Source organism: Procambarus clarkii, chromosome 13, assembly GCF_040958095.1.
Source record: "Procambarus clarkii isolate CNS0578487 chromosome 13, FALCON_Pclarkii_2.0, whole genome shotgun sequence".
In the NCBI taxonomy this organism is placed as follows: Eukaryota; Metazoa; Arthropoda; class Malacostraca; order Decapoda; family Cambaridae; genus Procambarus; species Procambarus clarkii.
In genome coordinates this window covers 17,992,263-18,010,931 of record NC_091162.1, presented here as the reverse complement: position 1 = coordinate 18,010,931, position 18,669 = coordinate 17,992,263, and the positions used below count along the sequence as shown (strand labels likewise).

Genomic DNA, 18,669 nt, shown 5'->3' with positions numbered 1-18,669 from the left:
TTCGACGGTTCATAAAACGGAGGAAAGTGTCCTGAAAGATATTATTAATGGGGACGTTATCCCCACAGACACAAATCAGAAGATACAATTAACAATTTACTACAAAAGTTAATGGTGTAGTTAGCTCTCGTCTAACTGGGGTAAGGAAGAGGGGGGAAGATGGTAGGTGAAGGAAGGAGAATAAAAAGATAGAATAGAAAAAGGAATAACGAGCAGGATAAAGACTTTGGAAGAAATACTCTCAAATACACAATTTCATTGAAGAGTGTTTTACTAATGTTTTCACTACTCTCTCTCTCTCTCTCTCTCTCTCTCTCTCTCTCTCTCTCTCTCTCTCTCTCTCTCTCTCTCTCTCTCTCTCTTACTCTCTCTCTCTCTCTCTCTCTCTTACTCTCTCTCTCTCTCTCTCTCTCTCTCTCTCTCTCTCTCTCTCTCTCTCTCTCTCTCTCTCTCTCTCTCTTACTCTCTCTCTCTCTCTCTCTCTCTCTCTCTCTCTCTCTCTCTCTCTCTCTCTCTCTCTCTCTCTCTCTCTCTCTCTCTCTCTCTCTCTCTCTCTCTTACTCTCTCTCTCACATGGGGTTCATCGCAGGTTAAATGATTCCTTAATGAAAAATAAACAGAGGAGCTGGTATTTTTAATTGATCCTCCTCTACACTGGTAAAGATGGGAAGGAAAGGGAAGGGAAGAAGGGGTGAGATGTAGGAGTTAATGGGAGGGATGCTGGGACAGAAGGGGACAGATAGACACGGAAGAAGTGGAAAGAGGAGAGATAAGGAGGGGGGAATAGTCAGAGTATAATCCTAAGACATATTATTGGACACATTTAAAACACACATAAAACTATTGGAAATATAAAAGACACATCAAAGTATCGGAAACACAAAAGACACATAAAGGTTAAGACACGTTCTAAAGTGTTCACCCACGGCCAAGAGGACTGAGCTCCTTGAGCTTAATTACCTGATGCAAATGTGCTCACCCACATTTAAGAAGACCAAGAACTTGGTCATAATCACCTCATCAAACAGATAATAAGAGATGAAATGAAGAATATTTTACAAAAGGTAATTAACCTCAAATGTTACCACAGAAAAGGCTGAAAATTGGCCGGTCGTTATCTAATTTACCGAGTCAGTGAGGGCCAATTAGCTAATTTAGCTAATAACTACTAGAAAATAAGTTATTAAATAAACAGAAAGTCTTAAGGCAAACAGGTCACCAAAAGATGCATCTGTTTTAACATAACTTTAGGGATACGTTATACGTTATATTTTATACGTTATTCATTTAATGTCTACAACTGTTATATACCCGAAGAGTCCCGTTATAACTATTACGAGTTGTGGAAGTTGTTATAGGTTATGCTTCTTATTCTGATTCGTATAGTCAGCCCTTGTCTAGTTTAATCAATAAAATCACTAAACTGAATCACGGCATAAAGGTCATGGAGGGTTGCCAACGTAGTCCCAATTTAAATTTAATTTAATTTAATATTAAATTTTAAATTTAAATTTTAAATTAAACTCAATTTAAAATATAAATTGATCATTGTGGCCTCTAACCATTCTCCAGTAAGTTTAACGTCGATTGAGGGAAAATTTCTGGAGGTGATAACCAGAAATATCGCTTCTATCGCTTCTAGAAATATCGGAAGCGAGTACATGTAAGTTGTATACTCATCTTTGAACACAGATTAACAATGGATTCCCAACACGGCAACATGACAACTCCACCAACTAGGATGAATGGCAACATGACAGCGCCACCAACAAACAACTCCACCAACTAACCTGTATGGCAACATGACAACTCCACCAACTAACCTGTAAAGCAACATGGCAACTCCACCAACTAACCTGTATGGCAACATGGCAACTCCACCAACTAACCTGTATGGCAACATGACAACTCCACCAACTAACCTGTATGGCAACATGGCAACTCCACCAACTAACCTGTATGGCAACATGGCAACTCCACCAACTAACCTGTATGGCAACATGACAACTCCACCAACTAACCTGTATGGCAACTCCACCAACTAACCTATATGGCAACATGGCAACTCCACCAACTAACCTGTATGGCAACATGACAACTCCACCAACTAAATTATATGGCAACATGGCAACTCCAAAAAATAACCTGTATGGCAACATGGCAACTCCACCAACTAACCTATATGGCAACATGGCAACTCCAAAAACTAACCTGTATGGCAACATGGCAACTCCACCAACTAACCTATATGGCAACTCCACCAACTAACCTGTATGGCAACATGGCAACTTCACCAACTAACCTGTATGGCAACATGGCAACTCCACCAACTAACCTGTATGGCAACATGGCAACTCCACCAACTAACCTATATGGCAACTCCACCAACTAACCTGTATGGCAACATGGCAACTCCACCAACTAACCTGTATGGCAACATGGCAACTCCACCAACTAACCTATATGGCAACTCCACCAACTAACCTGTATGGCAACATGGCAACTCCACCAACTAACCTGTATGGCAACATGGCAACTCCACCAACTAACCTGTATGGCAACATGGCAACTCCACCAACTAACCTGTATGGCGATTTCCAAGTCCTTCTCGTCGATCTCTCCGCTGCCATTCACATCTGTGGAGCAACAGGACAGACAACGTTAAAGGTCGAAAATATAGGCTGCTGGATATGCAGAGGGATCGAACTCCGCCCCGCAGGAAACATAGCCGTCGCTCTACCTTCCACTCCATGGAGGGGGGAGGGGGGGAATTGAGAGGCAGATGAAAATTGTGCAGCAGAACAGAGGAGGGGAGGGGGTGGGGGAGACAGATTCACACACACACACACACACACACACACACACACACACACACACACACACACACACACACACACACACACACACACACACACACACACATACACACACACACACACACACACACACACACACACACACACACACACACACACACACACACATACACACACATAAACACACACACACACACACACACACACACACACACACACACACACACACACACATACACACACATACACACACACACACACACACACACACACACACACACACACACACACACACACACACACACACACACACACACACACACACACACACACACATATACACGTCCAGCAGGCAGATACGTGAATGAAAACAGAGTCGTGAAGGCCTGTGTAGAACAATGTACGCCTTTTCTTTTATACTGTTCATTATAAATATATATTCTTATTTTCATTTTATATATAGGGATGACGGCCAGGTGAGCAATATAGTTGTATATAATGAATCAAATATATGCTGCTGTCTTGGTGACTATATTCAATTTTCCCTTCTGCCTCCGAAGGTGCTAAATGTGCGCTTTAGCGAAACAAGTCTCTTAGCCACAAGCTTCAGACCCATTAAAAGTATCAAAGCGACAATCTCATTTCATGCAGGTCTGCGTTCAATCCCCGAGCCTCCAAGAGGTTGGGTATACCGGTCCAGTCCATACTGACCTTGAGCTGGACTCTATTTCTGTCTGTCTGTCTCTATCTGAAGACTACATAATATATTCTCTCTATAGTCTATACTCTATACAAACATTATAATTGAAACTATATTTTCATTCGTTAATCACAGTATTTCAGAGCTTTTCAGTGGAGATATACCAGGTAGAGTATACCGACTGGGAGGCAGGGTATAACCACGCCTCTCATATCTAAAGTGATGCAGTATGTCAAGTACCTTCTGTCCCAGCATGACCTGAAAGGTTAGATCAGTGACCCCTGACCCCTGACCCCTGACTCCTGACCCCTGACTCCTGACCCCCTGACTCCTGACCCCCTGACCCTTGACCCCCTGACCCCTGACTCCTGACCCCTGACTCCTGACCCCCTGACTCCTGACCCCCTGACTCCTGACCCCTGACTCCTGACCCCCTGACTCCTGACCCTTGGCTCCTGACCGCTGACTCATGACCCCCTGACTCCTGACCCCCTGACCCTTGACTCCTGACCCCTGACTCCCTGACCCTTGACCCCTGACCCCTGACTCCTGACCCCTGACCCCTGAGCTTCACGTTTAACCGGCTGCTAACAGAAGTCAGTTGGTATTTAGGAACTGTCTTAAAGTTATATCTTAGTGTGGAGATAAGAACTTTGGGGAGCTCTCGAGAGCAGCAAAAATAGCAATGCATCTGTGTGACTGTCTGTGTCTGTGTCTGTCTGTCTGTCTCTGTCTGTCTCTATCTCTGTCTCTGTTTCTGTCTCTGTCTCTGTCTCTATCTCTCTCTCTCTGTATCTCTCTCTCTGTGAGAAGCGTGATAGTGTGGGAAGCAAGTTTGTTAGTGTACTAAGCGTGGTAACTAGCATGCTAAGCAAGGTAGTTTGCTAGACGTGGTAGTGTGAGGAGTTGCGATGATCTAGTGTGCTGAGGGTGATAGCGTGAGACGACAGAGTGCTAGCGTGGCTCGGGACAGAACTTTACACTCTCAGAGTGAAAGTGAATATTATCACCACGTGTATATATATCCAGTGACCAAGATGGCCGCTCTCAAGTTCCCTATAATGCCCAGCCTTATAACGTATATTTTATTTTGACATCAAATGTCGCTGGGACGTTGCCGGGAGGTGTTTCACCAGCTTGTTGGGTGATGGATACTGCACACAGACTGAGAGAAACGTATATAGAAGGATCCGTTCTATATTCTCTGGTAATTAGCCCAAACGTTTAACACACACTATGTTGATGTCATTGACCACATCGTCAAAAAAACGGGGTTCTAGTGGGAGTTTAAGCAGCGTAAAAGTGACGTTTCGTCTGGCTAATGAGCGTCAACGCTGAAAGGTATTGATGTATGGAACTAATTACCGGGTAAAATAATATACGGAGGATCGGTGGATTGTTTCAAGCGTAGGCTAGACAAATACATGAATAGGTTTGGGTTGACATAAGAGTTGCCAGCGGGGTGTTAAGAGCCTTGTTGATCGTTAAGGAAAACGGCGTCTTTATCTCAAGTGAACGGAAACAAATTTTTTTTTTTTTTTTTTTTTTTTTTTTTTTTTTTTTTGCATCGGTTGGTTGTATGGTTTATTGCTCCTTGTGTTGTTTTGTCTCTTGGTTTTATTTCCCGTTCTCTCGAAGAGTTCTCTGACCTAAGATATCTGATCAACCAGGCTGTGATTCATGCGTCAGGCTGCGAGAAGCCGCGTCCAACAGTCTTGTTGACCGGTCTAGCAACGAGGAAGCCTGGCCGAGGACCGGGCCGCGGGGACGTTGAGCCCCGAAAACATGGCAAGGTAACCGCCAGTGACCTTCTAGTACTCGCCTTTATGTAAAGCTCTTTACCCTCTTCTCTTCTTCTTGTCACAGTCTTGGCCAACCACTTGAGCTGGACGGTAGAACGACAGTCTCGCTTCATGCAGGTCGGCGTTCAATCCCCCCAACCTCCCACAAGTGGTTGGGCACCATTCCTTCCCCCCGTCCCATCCCAAATCCTTATCCTGACCCCTCCCAAGGGATATATATATATATCCCTTGGGAGGGGTCAGGATAAGGATTTGGGATGGGACGGCGGAAAAATGAATGGTGCCCAACCACTTGTGGACGGTCGGGGGATTGAACGCCGACCTGCATGAAGCGAGACCGTCGTTCTACCGTCCAGCCCAAGTGGTTGGACTTTCTCTGAGGGATAATTCGGCCACAATTATGTATGGTATTATGTAGCTGTGGCTGGTATAAAGAGCCCACCTCCAGCTGTGGCTGGTATAAACAGCCCACCTCCAGCTGTGGCTGGTATAAACAGCCCACCTCCAGCTGTGGCTGGTATAAACAGCCCACCTCCAGCTGTGGCTGGTATAAACAGCCCACCTCCAGCTGTGGCTGGTATAAAGAGCCCACCTCCAGCTGTGGCTGGTATAAACAGCCCACCTCCAGCTGTGGCTGGTATAAAGAGCCCACCTCCAGCTGTGGCTGGTATAAACAGCCCACCTCCAGCTGTGGCTGGTATAAACAGCCCACCTCCAGCTGTGGCTGGTATAAAGAGCCCACCTCCAACTGTGGCTGGTATAAACAGCCCACCTCCAGCTGTGGCTGGTATAAACAGCCCACCTCCAGCTGTGGCTGGTATAAACAGCCCACCTCCAGCTGTGGCTGGTATAAACAGCCCACCTCCAGCTGTGGCTGGTATAAACAGCCCACCTCCAGCTGTGGCTGGTATAAACAGCCCACCTCCAGCTGTGGCTGGTATAAACAGCCCACCTGCCCACCTCTCCAACACACTACCACACCTGCTGCCGCTCGTATAAGCCATTGATTTCAGGCTTTCAACGCTGTCCTATTAAGATGTAAATGAGGGGAGAGAAAATGTAAAATGTTGTGAGGGAGAAAGTGAGAGAATGTGAGGGACAGTTACTGAGGGGTGAGGGAGATTTAGCCTCAGAGGGAGGGAGATTGAACTGGAGGAAATTTCCCCAGCAGTCAAGGTACTGTTTCCACCCCCCCCCCCCTGGCCGTTGTGTCTGCTGGCAACAGTACTGTTAGCCTGCTAGTGTTGTCTGCTGGCAACAGTACTGTTGGTCTGTAACACACACACACACACACACACACACACACACACACACACACACACACACACACACACACACACACACACACACACACACACACACACACACACAGTGTATGTGTACACAAACTCAAATGCCAGCATCGTGTCTCGTGTGAACCCTGTGTACGAGTGAACTAAAAGTGCACATGGGGTCTCATGTACACATGGACTATATATGTATATATATATATATATATATATATATATATATATATATATATATATATATATATATATATATATATATGTGCACATGGACCCAATGTGCAGATGGTCTATATATGTACACATGAATCGAATACGTACACAGATCTTCACACAAATACTAACTATAATTGTGTAGTTTACACAATGGGATTATGACCAGTTCTAAGAGAGGTTCAATTGCCTTGAAGACCATTTAGAGTCACTAGCCAATCATATACAAGATATTTAAATTCCTTTTCATTAGCTAATCATGTAACAGACATTTAAACGTCTTTGTGTCATTAGCCAATCACGAACGAGACGCTTAAATTCCAGAAGTGCCAGTGTAATTTGTATAATAACGATTGAGGAAAACAGGCGCCAGATTCACGAAAGCACTGACGCAAACACTTACGGACCTGTACATCTTTTCTCAATCTTTGGCGGCTTTGTTTACATTTATTAAACAGTTAATGAGCTCCGAAGCACCAGGAGGCTGTTTATAACAATAACAACAGTTGATTGGCAAGTTTTAATGCTTGTAAACTGTTTAATAAATGTAACCAAAGTCGTCAAAGATTGAGGAAAGATGTACACGTTCGTAAGAACTTGCGTAACTGCTTTCGTGAATCTGGCCCCAGGTCTTTAGTAGTCATTTAAGTCAACCCATAGAGGTAAATTCTTGAGGGAGGAAGATGTAGTGAAGCTTAGCAAGGCGTTATGATCAAGGGAGCTGTGGTGGGGAGTCAGAATGTATCACAGGGAGGCAATTCCACACGTTAAGGGTCATTAAAGAACCACCCTGCTAACACCAAGGGCATGCCAGGAAGTGAAGGTATTAGACGCCAATGGTCGCTCCATTAGGGCCCCCTTCAACAAAAGACTTGGGCGACGTCTATTGAAAGGCCTGCGCCCTCTCAGAGACTCAATTGCCTGGTTGAGCCATTATGGGAGTAAAGCTTAATTTAAAGTGGAAGATGGAGTAAGTGGTGGGAGGGGTAAGCAATTATATGAAATGATATTAAGTTGAGTATGAAAAATTGGGTTAAAATTGGTATTTTGTATATTGTTACCATGGCACGACAGTGACTCAATGGTGTAGTTAATATGACAAACCCCCACCACTCCTACATGACCCCCACCCCTCCAACAAACCCCCCACCCCACCAACTTACCCCCACCCTGCCAACATACCCCCCACCCCGCCAACATACCCCCACCCCGCCAACATACCCCCCACCCCATCAACATACCCCCACCCCGCCAACATACCCCCCTCCCCGCCAAAATACCCCCCACCCCCCCAACATACCCCCCCCCCACCCCACCAACATACTGCTAAAAGTGCTTCCGTTACCTCTGCCTCAACACACGGACCAATACCCACTAACCAACAAACAAAAATGACTAAATCAGAATTGGCAATTATCCTCCCGAAAAAAATAGTTCCAGTGAATCGGAATGACTGTGGCCACATTTGGACACGCTGATTTAAACAAGGTGATTCGTACACGGGAGCTCCGACACGGTGGTTTGGCCTGTGTGATTTTGATAGGGAAATTCGGACATGCTCATTCTGGCATGAAATTTGGGCCAGGGTTAATTTGGACATAAGATTTTTCGCCATTATATATTTGGATATATATAAAAAAATTGACAATGATAATTGAACTTTATTATTAATAAAAAAAATATAGAATTTGAAACAAAAATAAAATGGAACAACATTATGTTAAACTTCCATATCTGCGTATTTTTATCTATTATATTAGAAAGGAACTTTGTAATATATTATACATTCAAGTATATACATAATTCTAAGACATACTTATCCACATATTAGTTTTCAGCCGGTGTTTACTAACTCCTACACCGTTGGAAAATATTTACAGCTATGATCTAGACTTGTTTACCATCATAAATGTTCGAAGTGTAATGTTCGCTACGTGGGAAATACCTCACGAAACACCATATCTGTGAGCACATGTCGGCCTCTTAGGCCAGATGCATGTAAGATGCTGCAACTCCACATGTTGGGCAAGTGTCTCAATACTTACAACGCTACGAGATGTGAACGGCTCCGACACCTCGACTCTGGTGTTCACACAAGAATTCTCGTTTTCTTTGTAATATGTTGTTGAGATTTTATATATAACTAGCAGTCCTCGTCCCCTCGTCCTCCCCACCATTCCCCACTCCCTCGTCCGATACCTTCCCAAATGATCTGATGTTCCCATCAGATAAATGGGAACATCAAATGATCTGATGTTTCCATCATTGACAATTAAGAAGCACAGTTAAGAAAAAACGAAATGAAAAACATTGAAAAAATAAAAAATAAAAGATGTGAATATTTCACTGATATACATTTCATCATATATATATATATATATATATATATATATATATATATATATATATATATATATATATATATATATATATATATATATATATATATATATATATATATATATATATATTAGTATATTTTGGTAGCAGTCTTTCCTGTAGACATATATTATTAAATATGACCGAAAAAGTAAGATTAATAATTCTAACACGAATTTTCTCAATCTTTCGTACATTTCGTTTCACTGTTGGAGGTAAATCAAAAATCAATTCTCCAAAATTCATTTTTATTTCTAGTCTGACGCGACACGAGCGCGTTTCGTAAAACTTATTACATTTTCAAAGACTTTAGTTCACAAATACACAACTGAATAGAACTTACGCATCTCCGATTTTATATCTACATTTGAGTGAGGTGGAAGGGGTGATGTGGCATTAACACAAGACAGAACAAGATGTGGTATTAATTTCATCAACACAAGACAGAACACGAAACAATGGATATTGAATAGAAGTGTTTGTAGAAAGCCTATTGGTCCATATTTCTTGATGCTTCTATATTGGAGCGGAGTCTTGAGGTGGGTAGAATGTAGTTGTGCAATAATTGGCTGTTGATTGCTGGTGTTGACTTCTTGATGTGTAGTGCCTCGCAAACGGCTTGACGTTTGCGAGGCACTACACATCAAGAAGTCAACAAGAAATATGGACCAATAGGCTTTCTACAAACACTTCTATTCAATACCCATTGTTTCGTGTTCTGTCTTGTGTTGATGAAATTAATACCCTATTAATGCCACCTCACCCCATCCACCTCACTCAAATGTAGATATAAAATCGGAGATGCGTAAGTTCTATTCAGGTGTGTATTTGTAAACTAAAGTCTTTGAAAATGTAATAAGTTTTACGAAACGCGCTCGTGTCGCTTCAGACTAGAAATAAAAATGAATTTTGGAGAATTGATTTTTTATTTACCTCCAACAGTGAAACGAAATGTACGAAAGATTGAGAAAATTCGTGTTAGAATTATTAATCTTACTTTTTCGGTCATATTTAATAATATATATATATATATATATATATATATATATATATATATATATATATATATATATATATATATATATATATATATATATATATATATATATATATATATATATATATGCGAACAAGCCTGAATGGTCCCCAGGACAATATGCAACTGAAAACTCACACCCCAGAAGGTTTCGCATTTGTGTTCCTCACGTGTGCCCCAAAGAATGAGGTGATTTGGTAAAATGCTATGCCCAAGATTACTATCCGAGTGCCGGCGGTGGGGTGGTTCAAATAGCCTCGGCTATCACCTCATTATGTCCGGTCGTGATGGTCAAGTGGATTAAGGCGTCTTGTACATACCAGTTGCGTTGCTTCTGGGAGTATGGGTTCGAGTCACTTCTGGGGTGTGAGTTTTCAGTTATATATATATATATATATATATATATATATATATATATATATATATATATATATATATATATATATATATATATATGTATATATATATATATATATATATATATATATATATATATATATATATATATATATATATATATATATATATATATGTCGTACCTAGTAGCCAGAACGCACTTCTCAGCCTACTATGCAAGGCCCGATTTGCATAATAAGCCAAGTTTTCATGAATTAATGTTTTTTCGACTACCTAACCTACCTAACCTAACCTAACCTACCTTTTTCGGCTACCTAACCGAACCTAACCTATAAAGACAGGTTAGGTTAGGTTAGGTAGGGTTGGTTAGGTTCGGTCATATATCTACGTTAATTTTAACTCCAATAAAAAAAAATTGACCTCATACATAATGAAATGGGTAGCTTTATCATTTCATAAGAAAAAAATTGGAGAAAATATATGAATTCAGGAAAACTTGACTTATTAGGCAAATCGGGCCTTGCATAGTAGGCTGAGAAGTGCGTTCTGGCTACTAGGTACGACATATATATATATATATATATATATATATATATATATATATATATATATATATATATATACTATATATATATATATATATATGTTGTTGAATATGACTCGAAAGGGTAAGGTTGATAATTCTAACACGAATCTTCTCAATATTTCTTACGTTCTTCACTGTCGAGGGTAATTAATAAAGTAACTCTCCAAAATTCATTCTTTTTATTCCTAGTCTGACGTCTAAAAGCGTTTCGTAATTCCTTATTACATTTTCAAAGACTTAATTTACACACAAAATACATTCATACTTATACTCGTTTTTAGGTGAGGTGATATGGCACAAAAGTTTTGGGTGAGGTGAAACAGAAGACAGAATACGAAACTATGGGTATGACTTGGATATGAGAATATAAGAATGGAAGTAACTGCAGAGGGCCTAGTGGCCCATACTTCCTCTTGCTGCTTCCATATTGGTTCGGGGTCTTGAAGTGGGTAGAATATAGTTGTGCATTAATTGGCTACCACCACCATTACCACCACACCACCACAACCACACATACCACCACCACCACCACCACCACCAACCACACCACCACCCCCCTCCCCCCCACCACCCAACCACACCACCACACCCCCCCTCCCCTCCACCACCCAACCAGCCATTAGCACCAGCACATACTCTAACAACACAACCATTACAGCACCATAATACTCACATAAGCGGCTGAGGATTTTGTTCATATTCACGTTGAACAAAAATATTGCGCTACACAATAACGTCCAGACGCAGAGTTAATTAGAGATTGAATATACATCAGCCACGCGGATTGCCGCGGGAATATACATATTACCCCGGAGGTATACATATATATATATATGACCAAACTATGACTCTGACCAAACTAAGTTCCAAAGGGTAACGAAGGACACTACAGCCGAATTAAAAGCAAAGGTCAACAAACTAATCGAAACTGTGAACGCCAAGAAATCCGGACTCCACCTGCCAAAGATCATTGGAGAATATAAACCTGGATATGCGTATGGAAATGTCAAGACGCACAAGCCTGGAAACCCACTTCGGCCAATCATTAGCCAGATACCCACACCCACGTACAGACTGGCAAAGCGACTCAACGACCTGCTGACTCCTTATGTTCCTTGCGCCTTCAGCCTGAAGTCTCCAAAGGAATTTGTTGACTTACTGCGGGGCACACGGGCCACAGGGATAAGAGCCTCGTTGGACGTAGAATCGCTGTTTACCAACGTACCTGTGGACGAGACAATCGGGATGATAGCCGACAGAGTGTATCGTGATCCAGCCTGTACTCCTCTTGACATACCAGAGAATATTCTGAGGAAACTACTCCAAGCTTGTACTAAAGAGGCACCCTTCTTGAGACCGGATGGGCACATGTATAAGCAAGTAGATGGGGTCGCCATGGGTTCTCCCCTAGGTGTCCTGTTTGCAAACTTCTACATGGGTACCATCGAGCAAAAAGTCCTAGTCGACATGAACTTGAAACCGGCCATATACTGCAGGTATGTTGACGACATTTTTACACAGGTACCTGATGTCAGACATCTGCAGGAGCTGAAGGAGGCATTTGAGCAGAGTTCCGTGTTGCGTTTCACTTACGAGATGGAAAAGGATGGGAAGCTGCCCTTTCTAGATGTAACAGTCATGGAAAAGAGCGGAGGTTTCCACACTGCAGTCTACACTAAGGAAACGAACATAGGAATGTGCCTAAATGCCAACAGCGACTGCCCAGACAGGTACAAGAGGAGTGTTGTTAACGCATATGTCGACCGTGCTCTCAGCCACAGCTCAGAATGGAAGCAAGTCGACGAGGAACTCTGTAGGGTAAGGCAGGTCCTAGTCAACAACGGCTTCTCCAATGGTTTCGTCGAAGACATCATAAGAAGGAAAGTGAAACGCCATGAAACCTCTGAAGAGACAACTAACACAACACCTATACCCCCTATTAGACTATTTTACAGGAACTTCTTTTCCACAGCTCATAAAACGGAGGAAAGGGTCCTGTAAGATATTGTTAATAGAAACGTTATCCCTACAGACAAAAATCAGAGGATACAACTGACGATTTACTATAAAACCAGAAAAACGGCCAGCCTATTCATGAGAAACTCTCCAGACACAAAACAGAACGCTTTAAAAGAGACTAACGTCGTCTATGCCTTCAAATGCCCTCTTGGGGACTGTAAGCTCCAAAAAAAACAGTATATAGGCAAGACAACAACATCTCTTTCTAGGCGTTTAACGATGCATAAGCAACAGGGCTCCATTAAGGAACATATAATCTCTTCCCACAACCAAACCATCGCCAGAGAAATCCTAGTAAACAACACAGAAATCATCGATAGATACAGCGATAGCAGGCGGCTTGACGTTTGCGAGGCACTACACATCAGGAAGTCAACACCAGCAATCAACAGCCAATTAATGCACAACTATATTCTACCCACCTCAAGACTCCGCTCCAATATAGAAGCATCAAGAAATATGGACCAATAGGCTTTCTACAAACACTTCTATTCAATACCCATTGTTTCGTGTTCTGTCTTGTGTTGATGAAATTAATACCCTATTAATGCCACCTCACCCCATCCACCTCACTCAAATGTAGATATAAAATCGGAGATGCGTAAGTTCTATTCAGTTGTGTATTTGTAAACTAAAGTCTTTGAAAATGTAATAAGTTTTACGAAACGCGCTCGTGTCGCGTCAGACTAGAAATAAAAAAAATGAATTTTGGAGAATTGATTTTTGATTTACCTCCAACAGTGAAAAGAAATGTACGAAAGATTGAGAAAATTCGTGTTAGAATTATTAATCTTACTTTTTCGGTCATATTTAATAATATATATATATATATATATATATATATATATATATATATATAATAATTAATTATTAATTAATTAACATGATTCTTATTATCATATCACTGCTGTATTTAGTTCTCCTGTGGTGGAAACCTGTCGGAAATATTACAAGTACACAACCTTTGATTATTCTTATGTGAGCTCAACTATCATTTGATGATTGGCATTGCACTTCGCGGTCTCTCTTATATTTCATGACATCATTATAGTCATGAATCTCTGCATTCATTATATATTATTCATTATAAATTATTTCGTGTCAGTTTTTGTTTCCCTAAATGCTATTTTTTTAGCGTCGCTTCACAGACCTTATTCTGTTGATTGCCCCTTTTTTTGTCAATTAAGTCTGCGTTTACATTCAATATTTTGATGAAGAATTTGGCAATCAAGTTTAGATTTAGTAAAGACATGTAAGAAACGCTGCAGTTTTGGAAATAGAGATCTGAGATCTAGGGAAATAGAGTTTTTTTTTGAGATCTTTAGAACCAATTATCTGGGTACATTATATACGTAGAATGATTGGAGTACTTTAAACGGAAGGCACATGAATTTATGAATATAAATAAGACCTGATTTATATGGACCAATAGACCAGCTACATTTATATCTATTCTACATTTTTATCTATTTAACATTGTTATCTATCGACATTGAGAGCTAAAGGGATACATTTAATAGCAACACTTTATAATACATTACACCACATATAATTTTAATTTTAATACAGTTTTCCATTGAATTCAGAATTTTGTGTAATAAAAATATATTCAATGTATTGAAACTTTTTATTTTTTTTTGTTAGATGAACGTAGTGAGCATAATTTCAATTCAATTTCAATTTTTTTCTTTATTATGCACCCCATACCCATCCTGTGGGTGGTGGAGTAAAGGGTTACAGAGGCACATAATCGAACCCTCTAGTTCGTTTAGCTCAGCAAATAACAATCTTTTGACGCTAGTTACACAATTATTAATGTTATGTATACATGTACACACTCATACATACATGTACATATATATACGTATTCATATATATACGTATTCATATATATACATATATATTCAATCACCTACACAAATACACACATCAATAATCTTTTGTGTAACAAGTGATTCAACAAGAGGCTCACAACAGTCACTATACAAGGCACTTTACATCTATGGTGAGTCACACAGTTACTAGTCTTGCCCCCACAACCCACCCAACTGGGCGGCAGCTTACAGTCATGTGCTCCACCCCCAACTGGGCGGCAGCTTTACAGTCATCTGCTCCACACCCACCCAACTGGGCGGCAGCTTTACAGTCATCTGCTCCACACCCACCCAACTGGGCGGCAGCTTTACAGTCATGTGCATGCCTTACCTACAGTAAGCAAATTTTGGATACTTCGCTAAGATTTCGGGCAGCACATCATGCATAATTTCCAGAGCATTAAGGACTTTACAACCAAAGTGTTCCCGGGCAGTGCCGGCCACACTCCACGGTGTGGCCGGTGCTTGAGGACATGACAGTGGTGCAGGTGTGTGGAAGTCAAGGCCCAAATGGCTCGGGCCTCACACCTTTAAATCTAAGAGCCAAGCGGTAGCCAATGGCGCTCTGGGGCATTTCCTCGCCCCTCCACTTGCTGCGGTAAATGGTTGTTCCTGTGTGTGTGTGTGTGTGTGTGTGTGTGTGTGTGTGTGTGTGTGTGTGTGTGTGTGTGTGTGTGTGTGTGTGTGTGTGTGTGTGTGTGTGTGTGTATGTGTGTGTGTGTGTGTGTATGTGTGTGTGTGTGTGTGTGTGTGTGTGTGTGTGTGTGTGTGTGTGTGTGTGTGTGTGTGTGTGTGTGTGTGTGTGTGTGTGTGTATGTGTGTGTGTGTGTGTGTGTGTGTGTGTGTGTGTGTGTGTGTGTGTGTGTGTGTGTGTGTGTGTGTGTGTGTGTGTGTGTGTGTGTGTGTGTGTGTGTGTGTGTGTCTTGTACATTGTTGTGTACTCACTTGGCTGTGCTTGCGGGGGTTGAGCTCTGGCTCTTTGGTCCCGCCTCTCAACTGTCAATCAACTGGTGTACAGATTTCTGAGCCTACTGGGCTCTATCATATCTACATTTGAAACTGTGTATGGAGTCAGCCTCCAGCACATCACTGCCTAATGCATTCCATCCGTTAACTACTCTGACACTGAAAAAGTTCTTTCTAACGTCCCTGTGGCTCATGTGGGTACTCAGTTTCCACCTGTGTCCCCTTGTTCGCGTACCACCAGTGTTGAATAGTTTATCCTTGTCTACCCTGTCAATTCCTCTGAGAATTTTGTTGGTAGTGATCATGTCTCCCCTTACTCTTCTGTCTTCCAGTGTCGTAAGGTGCATTTCCCGCAGCCTTTCCTCGTAACTCATGCCTCTTAGTTCTGGGACTAGTCTAGTGGCATACCTCTGAACTTTTTCCAGCTTCGTCTTGTGCTTGACAAGGTACGGGCTCCATGCTGGGGCCGCATACTTCAGGATTGGTCTTACATATGTGGTGTACAAGATTCTGAATGATTCCTTACACAGGTTCCTGAAGGCTGTTCTGATGTTAGCCAGCCTCGCATATGCCGCAGACGTTATTCTTTTTATGTGGGCTTCAGGAGACAGGTTTGGTGTGATATCAACTTCTAGATATCAGAGAATTGACAGGGTGGACAAAGACAAACTCTTTAGCGCGGGTGGAACACGAACAAGGGGACACAGGTGGAAACGTAGTACCCAAATGAGCCACAGAGACGTTAGAAAGAATTTTTTCAGTGTCAGGGTAGTTAACAAATGGAATGCATTAAGTAGTGATGTGGTGGAGGCTGACTCCATACAGTTTCAAATATAGATATGATAGAGCCCAATAGGCTCAGGAATCTGCACACCAGTTGATTGACAGTTGAGAGGCGGGACCAAAGAGCCAGAGCTCAACCCCTGCAAACACAACTAGGTGAGTACACACACACATGCAATGATGAACCAAGTCATATGGAAATGCAAGGAGGCTGAAGAGAGATTTACTACAACAGTAAAGGAAAAAAGCAGGAGGGAATATAATAACCCATGGTTTAATAGACAGTGTCAGGAAGCAAAGGTGAGAAGCAGGCGGGAGTGGAGGAAGTACAGAAGACAAAGGACAGAGAACAACAGGAAGAGATGTAACAGAGCTAGGAACGATTACATTAACATAAGACGAGTGTCGGAAAGAAATTATGAGAATGATATTGCAATCAAGGCGAAAAAACTACCTAAATTACTACATAACCATATAAGAAGGAAGATGTCGGTGAATGACCAAGTGACAAGACTTCTGAAGAAAACAGAGCGGGCATATACAGTATGTGACAAGGAAATCTGCGAGGTACTGAATGCCAGTTTCCATGGAGTGTTCACAACCGAGCCTGAGCAGCTCCCATTGTTAGAAGAGATTACCCTAGATGAAAGACTATCAGATATAGAGGTGACAGCAGGGGAGGTAATGAAACAGTTGACAACACTGGATGCAACTAAAGCAGTTGGACCAGACAAAGTATCACCGTAGATACTAAAAGAGGCAGCGCAGGCCCTCAGCATGCCTCTGGCAATGATCTTTAATGAGTCACTTATGTCGGGAGTTGGAGTTGCCTCCTTCCAGCCCAGTTGCTGGAAGGAGGCAAATGTCGTACCGATTTTGAAGAAAGGTGATAGGGAGGAGGCACTTAACTACAGACCTGTATCACTGACAAGCATCTCCTGCAAAATACTTGAAAGAATAATTAGGCTAAGACTTGTTGAGCACCCTGGAGAGCAGTGAGTTTGTAAACAAGCACCAACATGGGTTCTGGACAGGGAAATCATGCCTAACAAACCTTCTGGAATTCTATGATAAAGTAACAAGGATAAGGCAGGACAGAGAAGGCTGGGCAGACTGCATATTTCTTGACTGCCAAAAGGCCTTTGATACAGTACCGCACATAAGACTGCTATACAAACTTGAGAGGCAGGAAGGCCCTAGCATGGGTAAGGAACTACGTAACAGGAAGGAGCCAGAGGGTAATGGTAAGGGGCGAGAAGTCGGACTGGCGAACAGTAACGAGTGGAGTACCTCAAGGATCGGTGCTGGGACCAATCCTCTTTCTAATTTACGTAAATGATATGTTTACAGGAGTAGAATCCTACATGTCAATGTTTGCAGATGACGCAAAATTAATGAGAAGAGTTATGACAGATGAGGATTGTAGGATCCTCCAAGAGGACTTAAACTGGTTGCAGAGATGGTCAGAGAAATGGCTACTGGAGTTCAACACGAGTAAATGTAAAGTTATGGAAATGGGATCAGGTGATAGACGACCAAAGGGACAGTACACAATGAAGGGGAACTGCTTACCTGTAACGATTCGGGAAAGAAACCTGGGAGTGGATGTGACACCTAATCTAACTCCTGAGGCACATATAAATAGGATAACGACAGCAGCGTACTCTACACTGGCAAAAATTAGAACTTCATTCAGAAACCTAAATGAGGAGGCCTTTAGGGCTCTTTACACTGCCTACGTGAGGCCAGTCTTAGAGTATGCCGCGCCATCATGGAGCCCCCACCTGAAGAAACACATAAGGAAACTGGAGAAGGTTCAGAGGTTTGCGACGAGGCTTGTCCCAGAGTTACG

At 42.0% G+C, this 18,669-nt stretch overlaps 2 protein-coding genes across 2 annotated transcripts in view; one reads left to right on the top strand and one right to left on the bottom strand.

The window, feature by feature from the left end:
- Nucleotides 1-18,669, bottom strand: part of Scp2 (Sarcoplasmic calcium-binding protein 2) — a 43,906-nt gene that overhangs the window by 22,487 nt on the left and 2,750 nt on the right. The window contains exon 2 of the mRNA XM_069323749.1: nucleotides 2,584-2,636. The gene's annotated coding sequence lies outside the window, so the exon portion shown is untranslated. The remainder of the gene's footprint in view (nucleotides 1-2,583; nucleotides 2,637-18,669) is intronic.
- LOC138364369 (protein LIAT1-like) lies at nucleotides 2,282-6,317 on the top strand. The gene is made up of 2 exons (XM_069323981.1): nucleotides 2,282-2,375; nucleotides 5,737-6,317. The coding sequence occupies exons 1-2, from the start codon at nucleotides 2,282-2,284 to the stop codon at nucleotides 6,315-6,317; spliced, it is 675 nt and encodes a 224-aa protein (XP_069180082.1).

Excerpts from the sequence above, each read along its gene's own strand:
- LOC138364369 (XM_069323981.1), top strand. The coding sequence starts at position 2,282 with ATGGCAACTTCACCAACTAACCTGTATGGCAACATGGCAACTCCACCA. Across the intron at positions 2,376-5,736 it reads TCCACCAACTAACCTATATG|CTGTGGCTGGTATAAAGAGC; the intron begins GCAACTCCACCA and ends GGTATTATGTAG.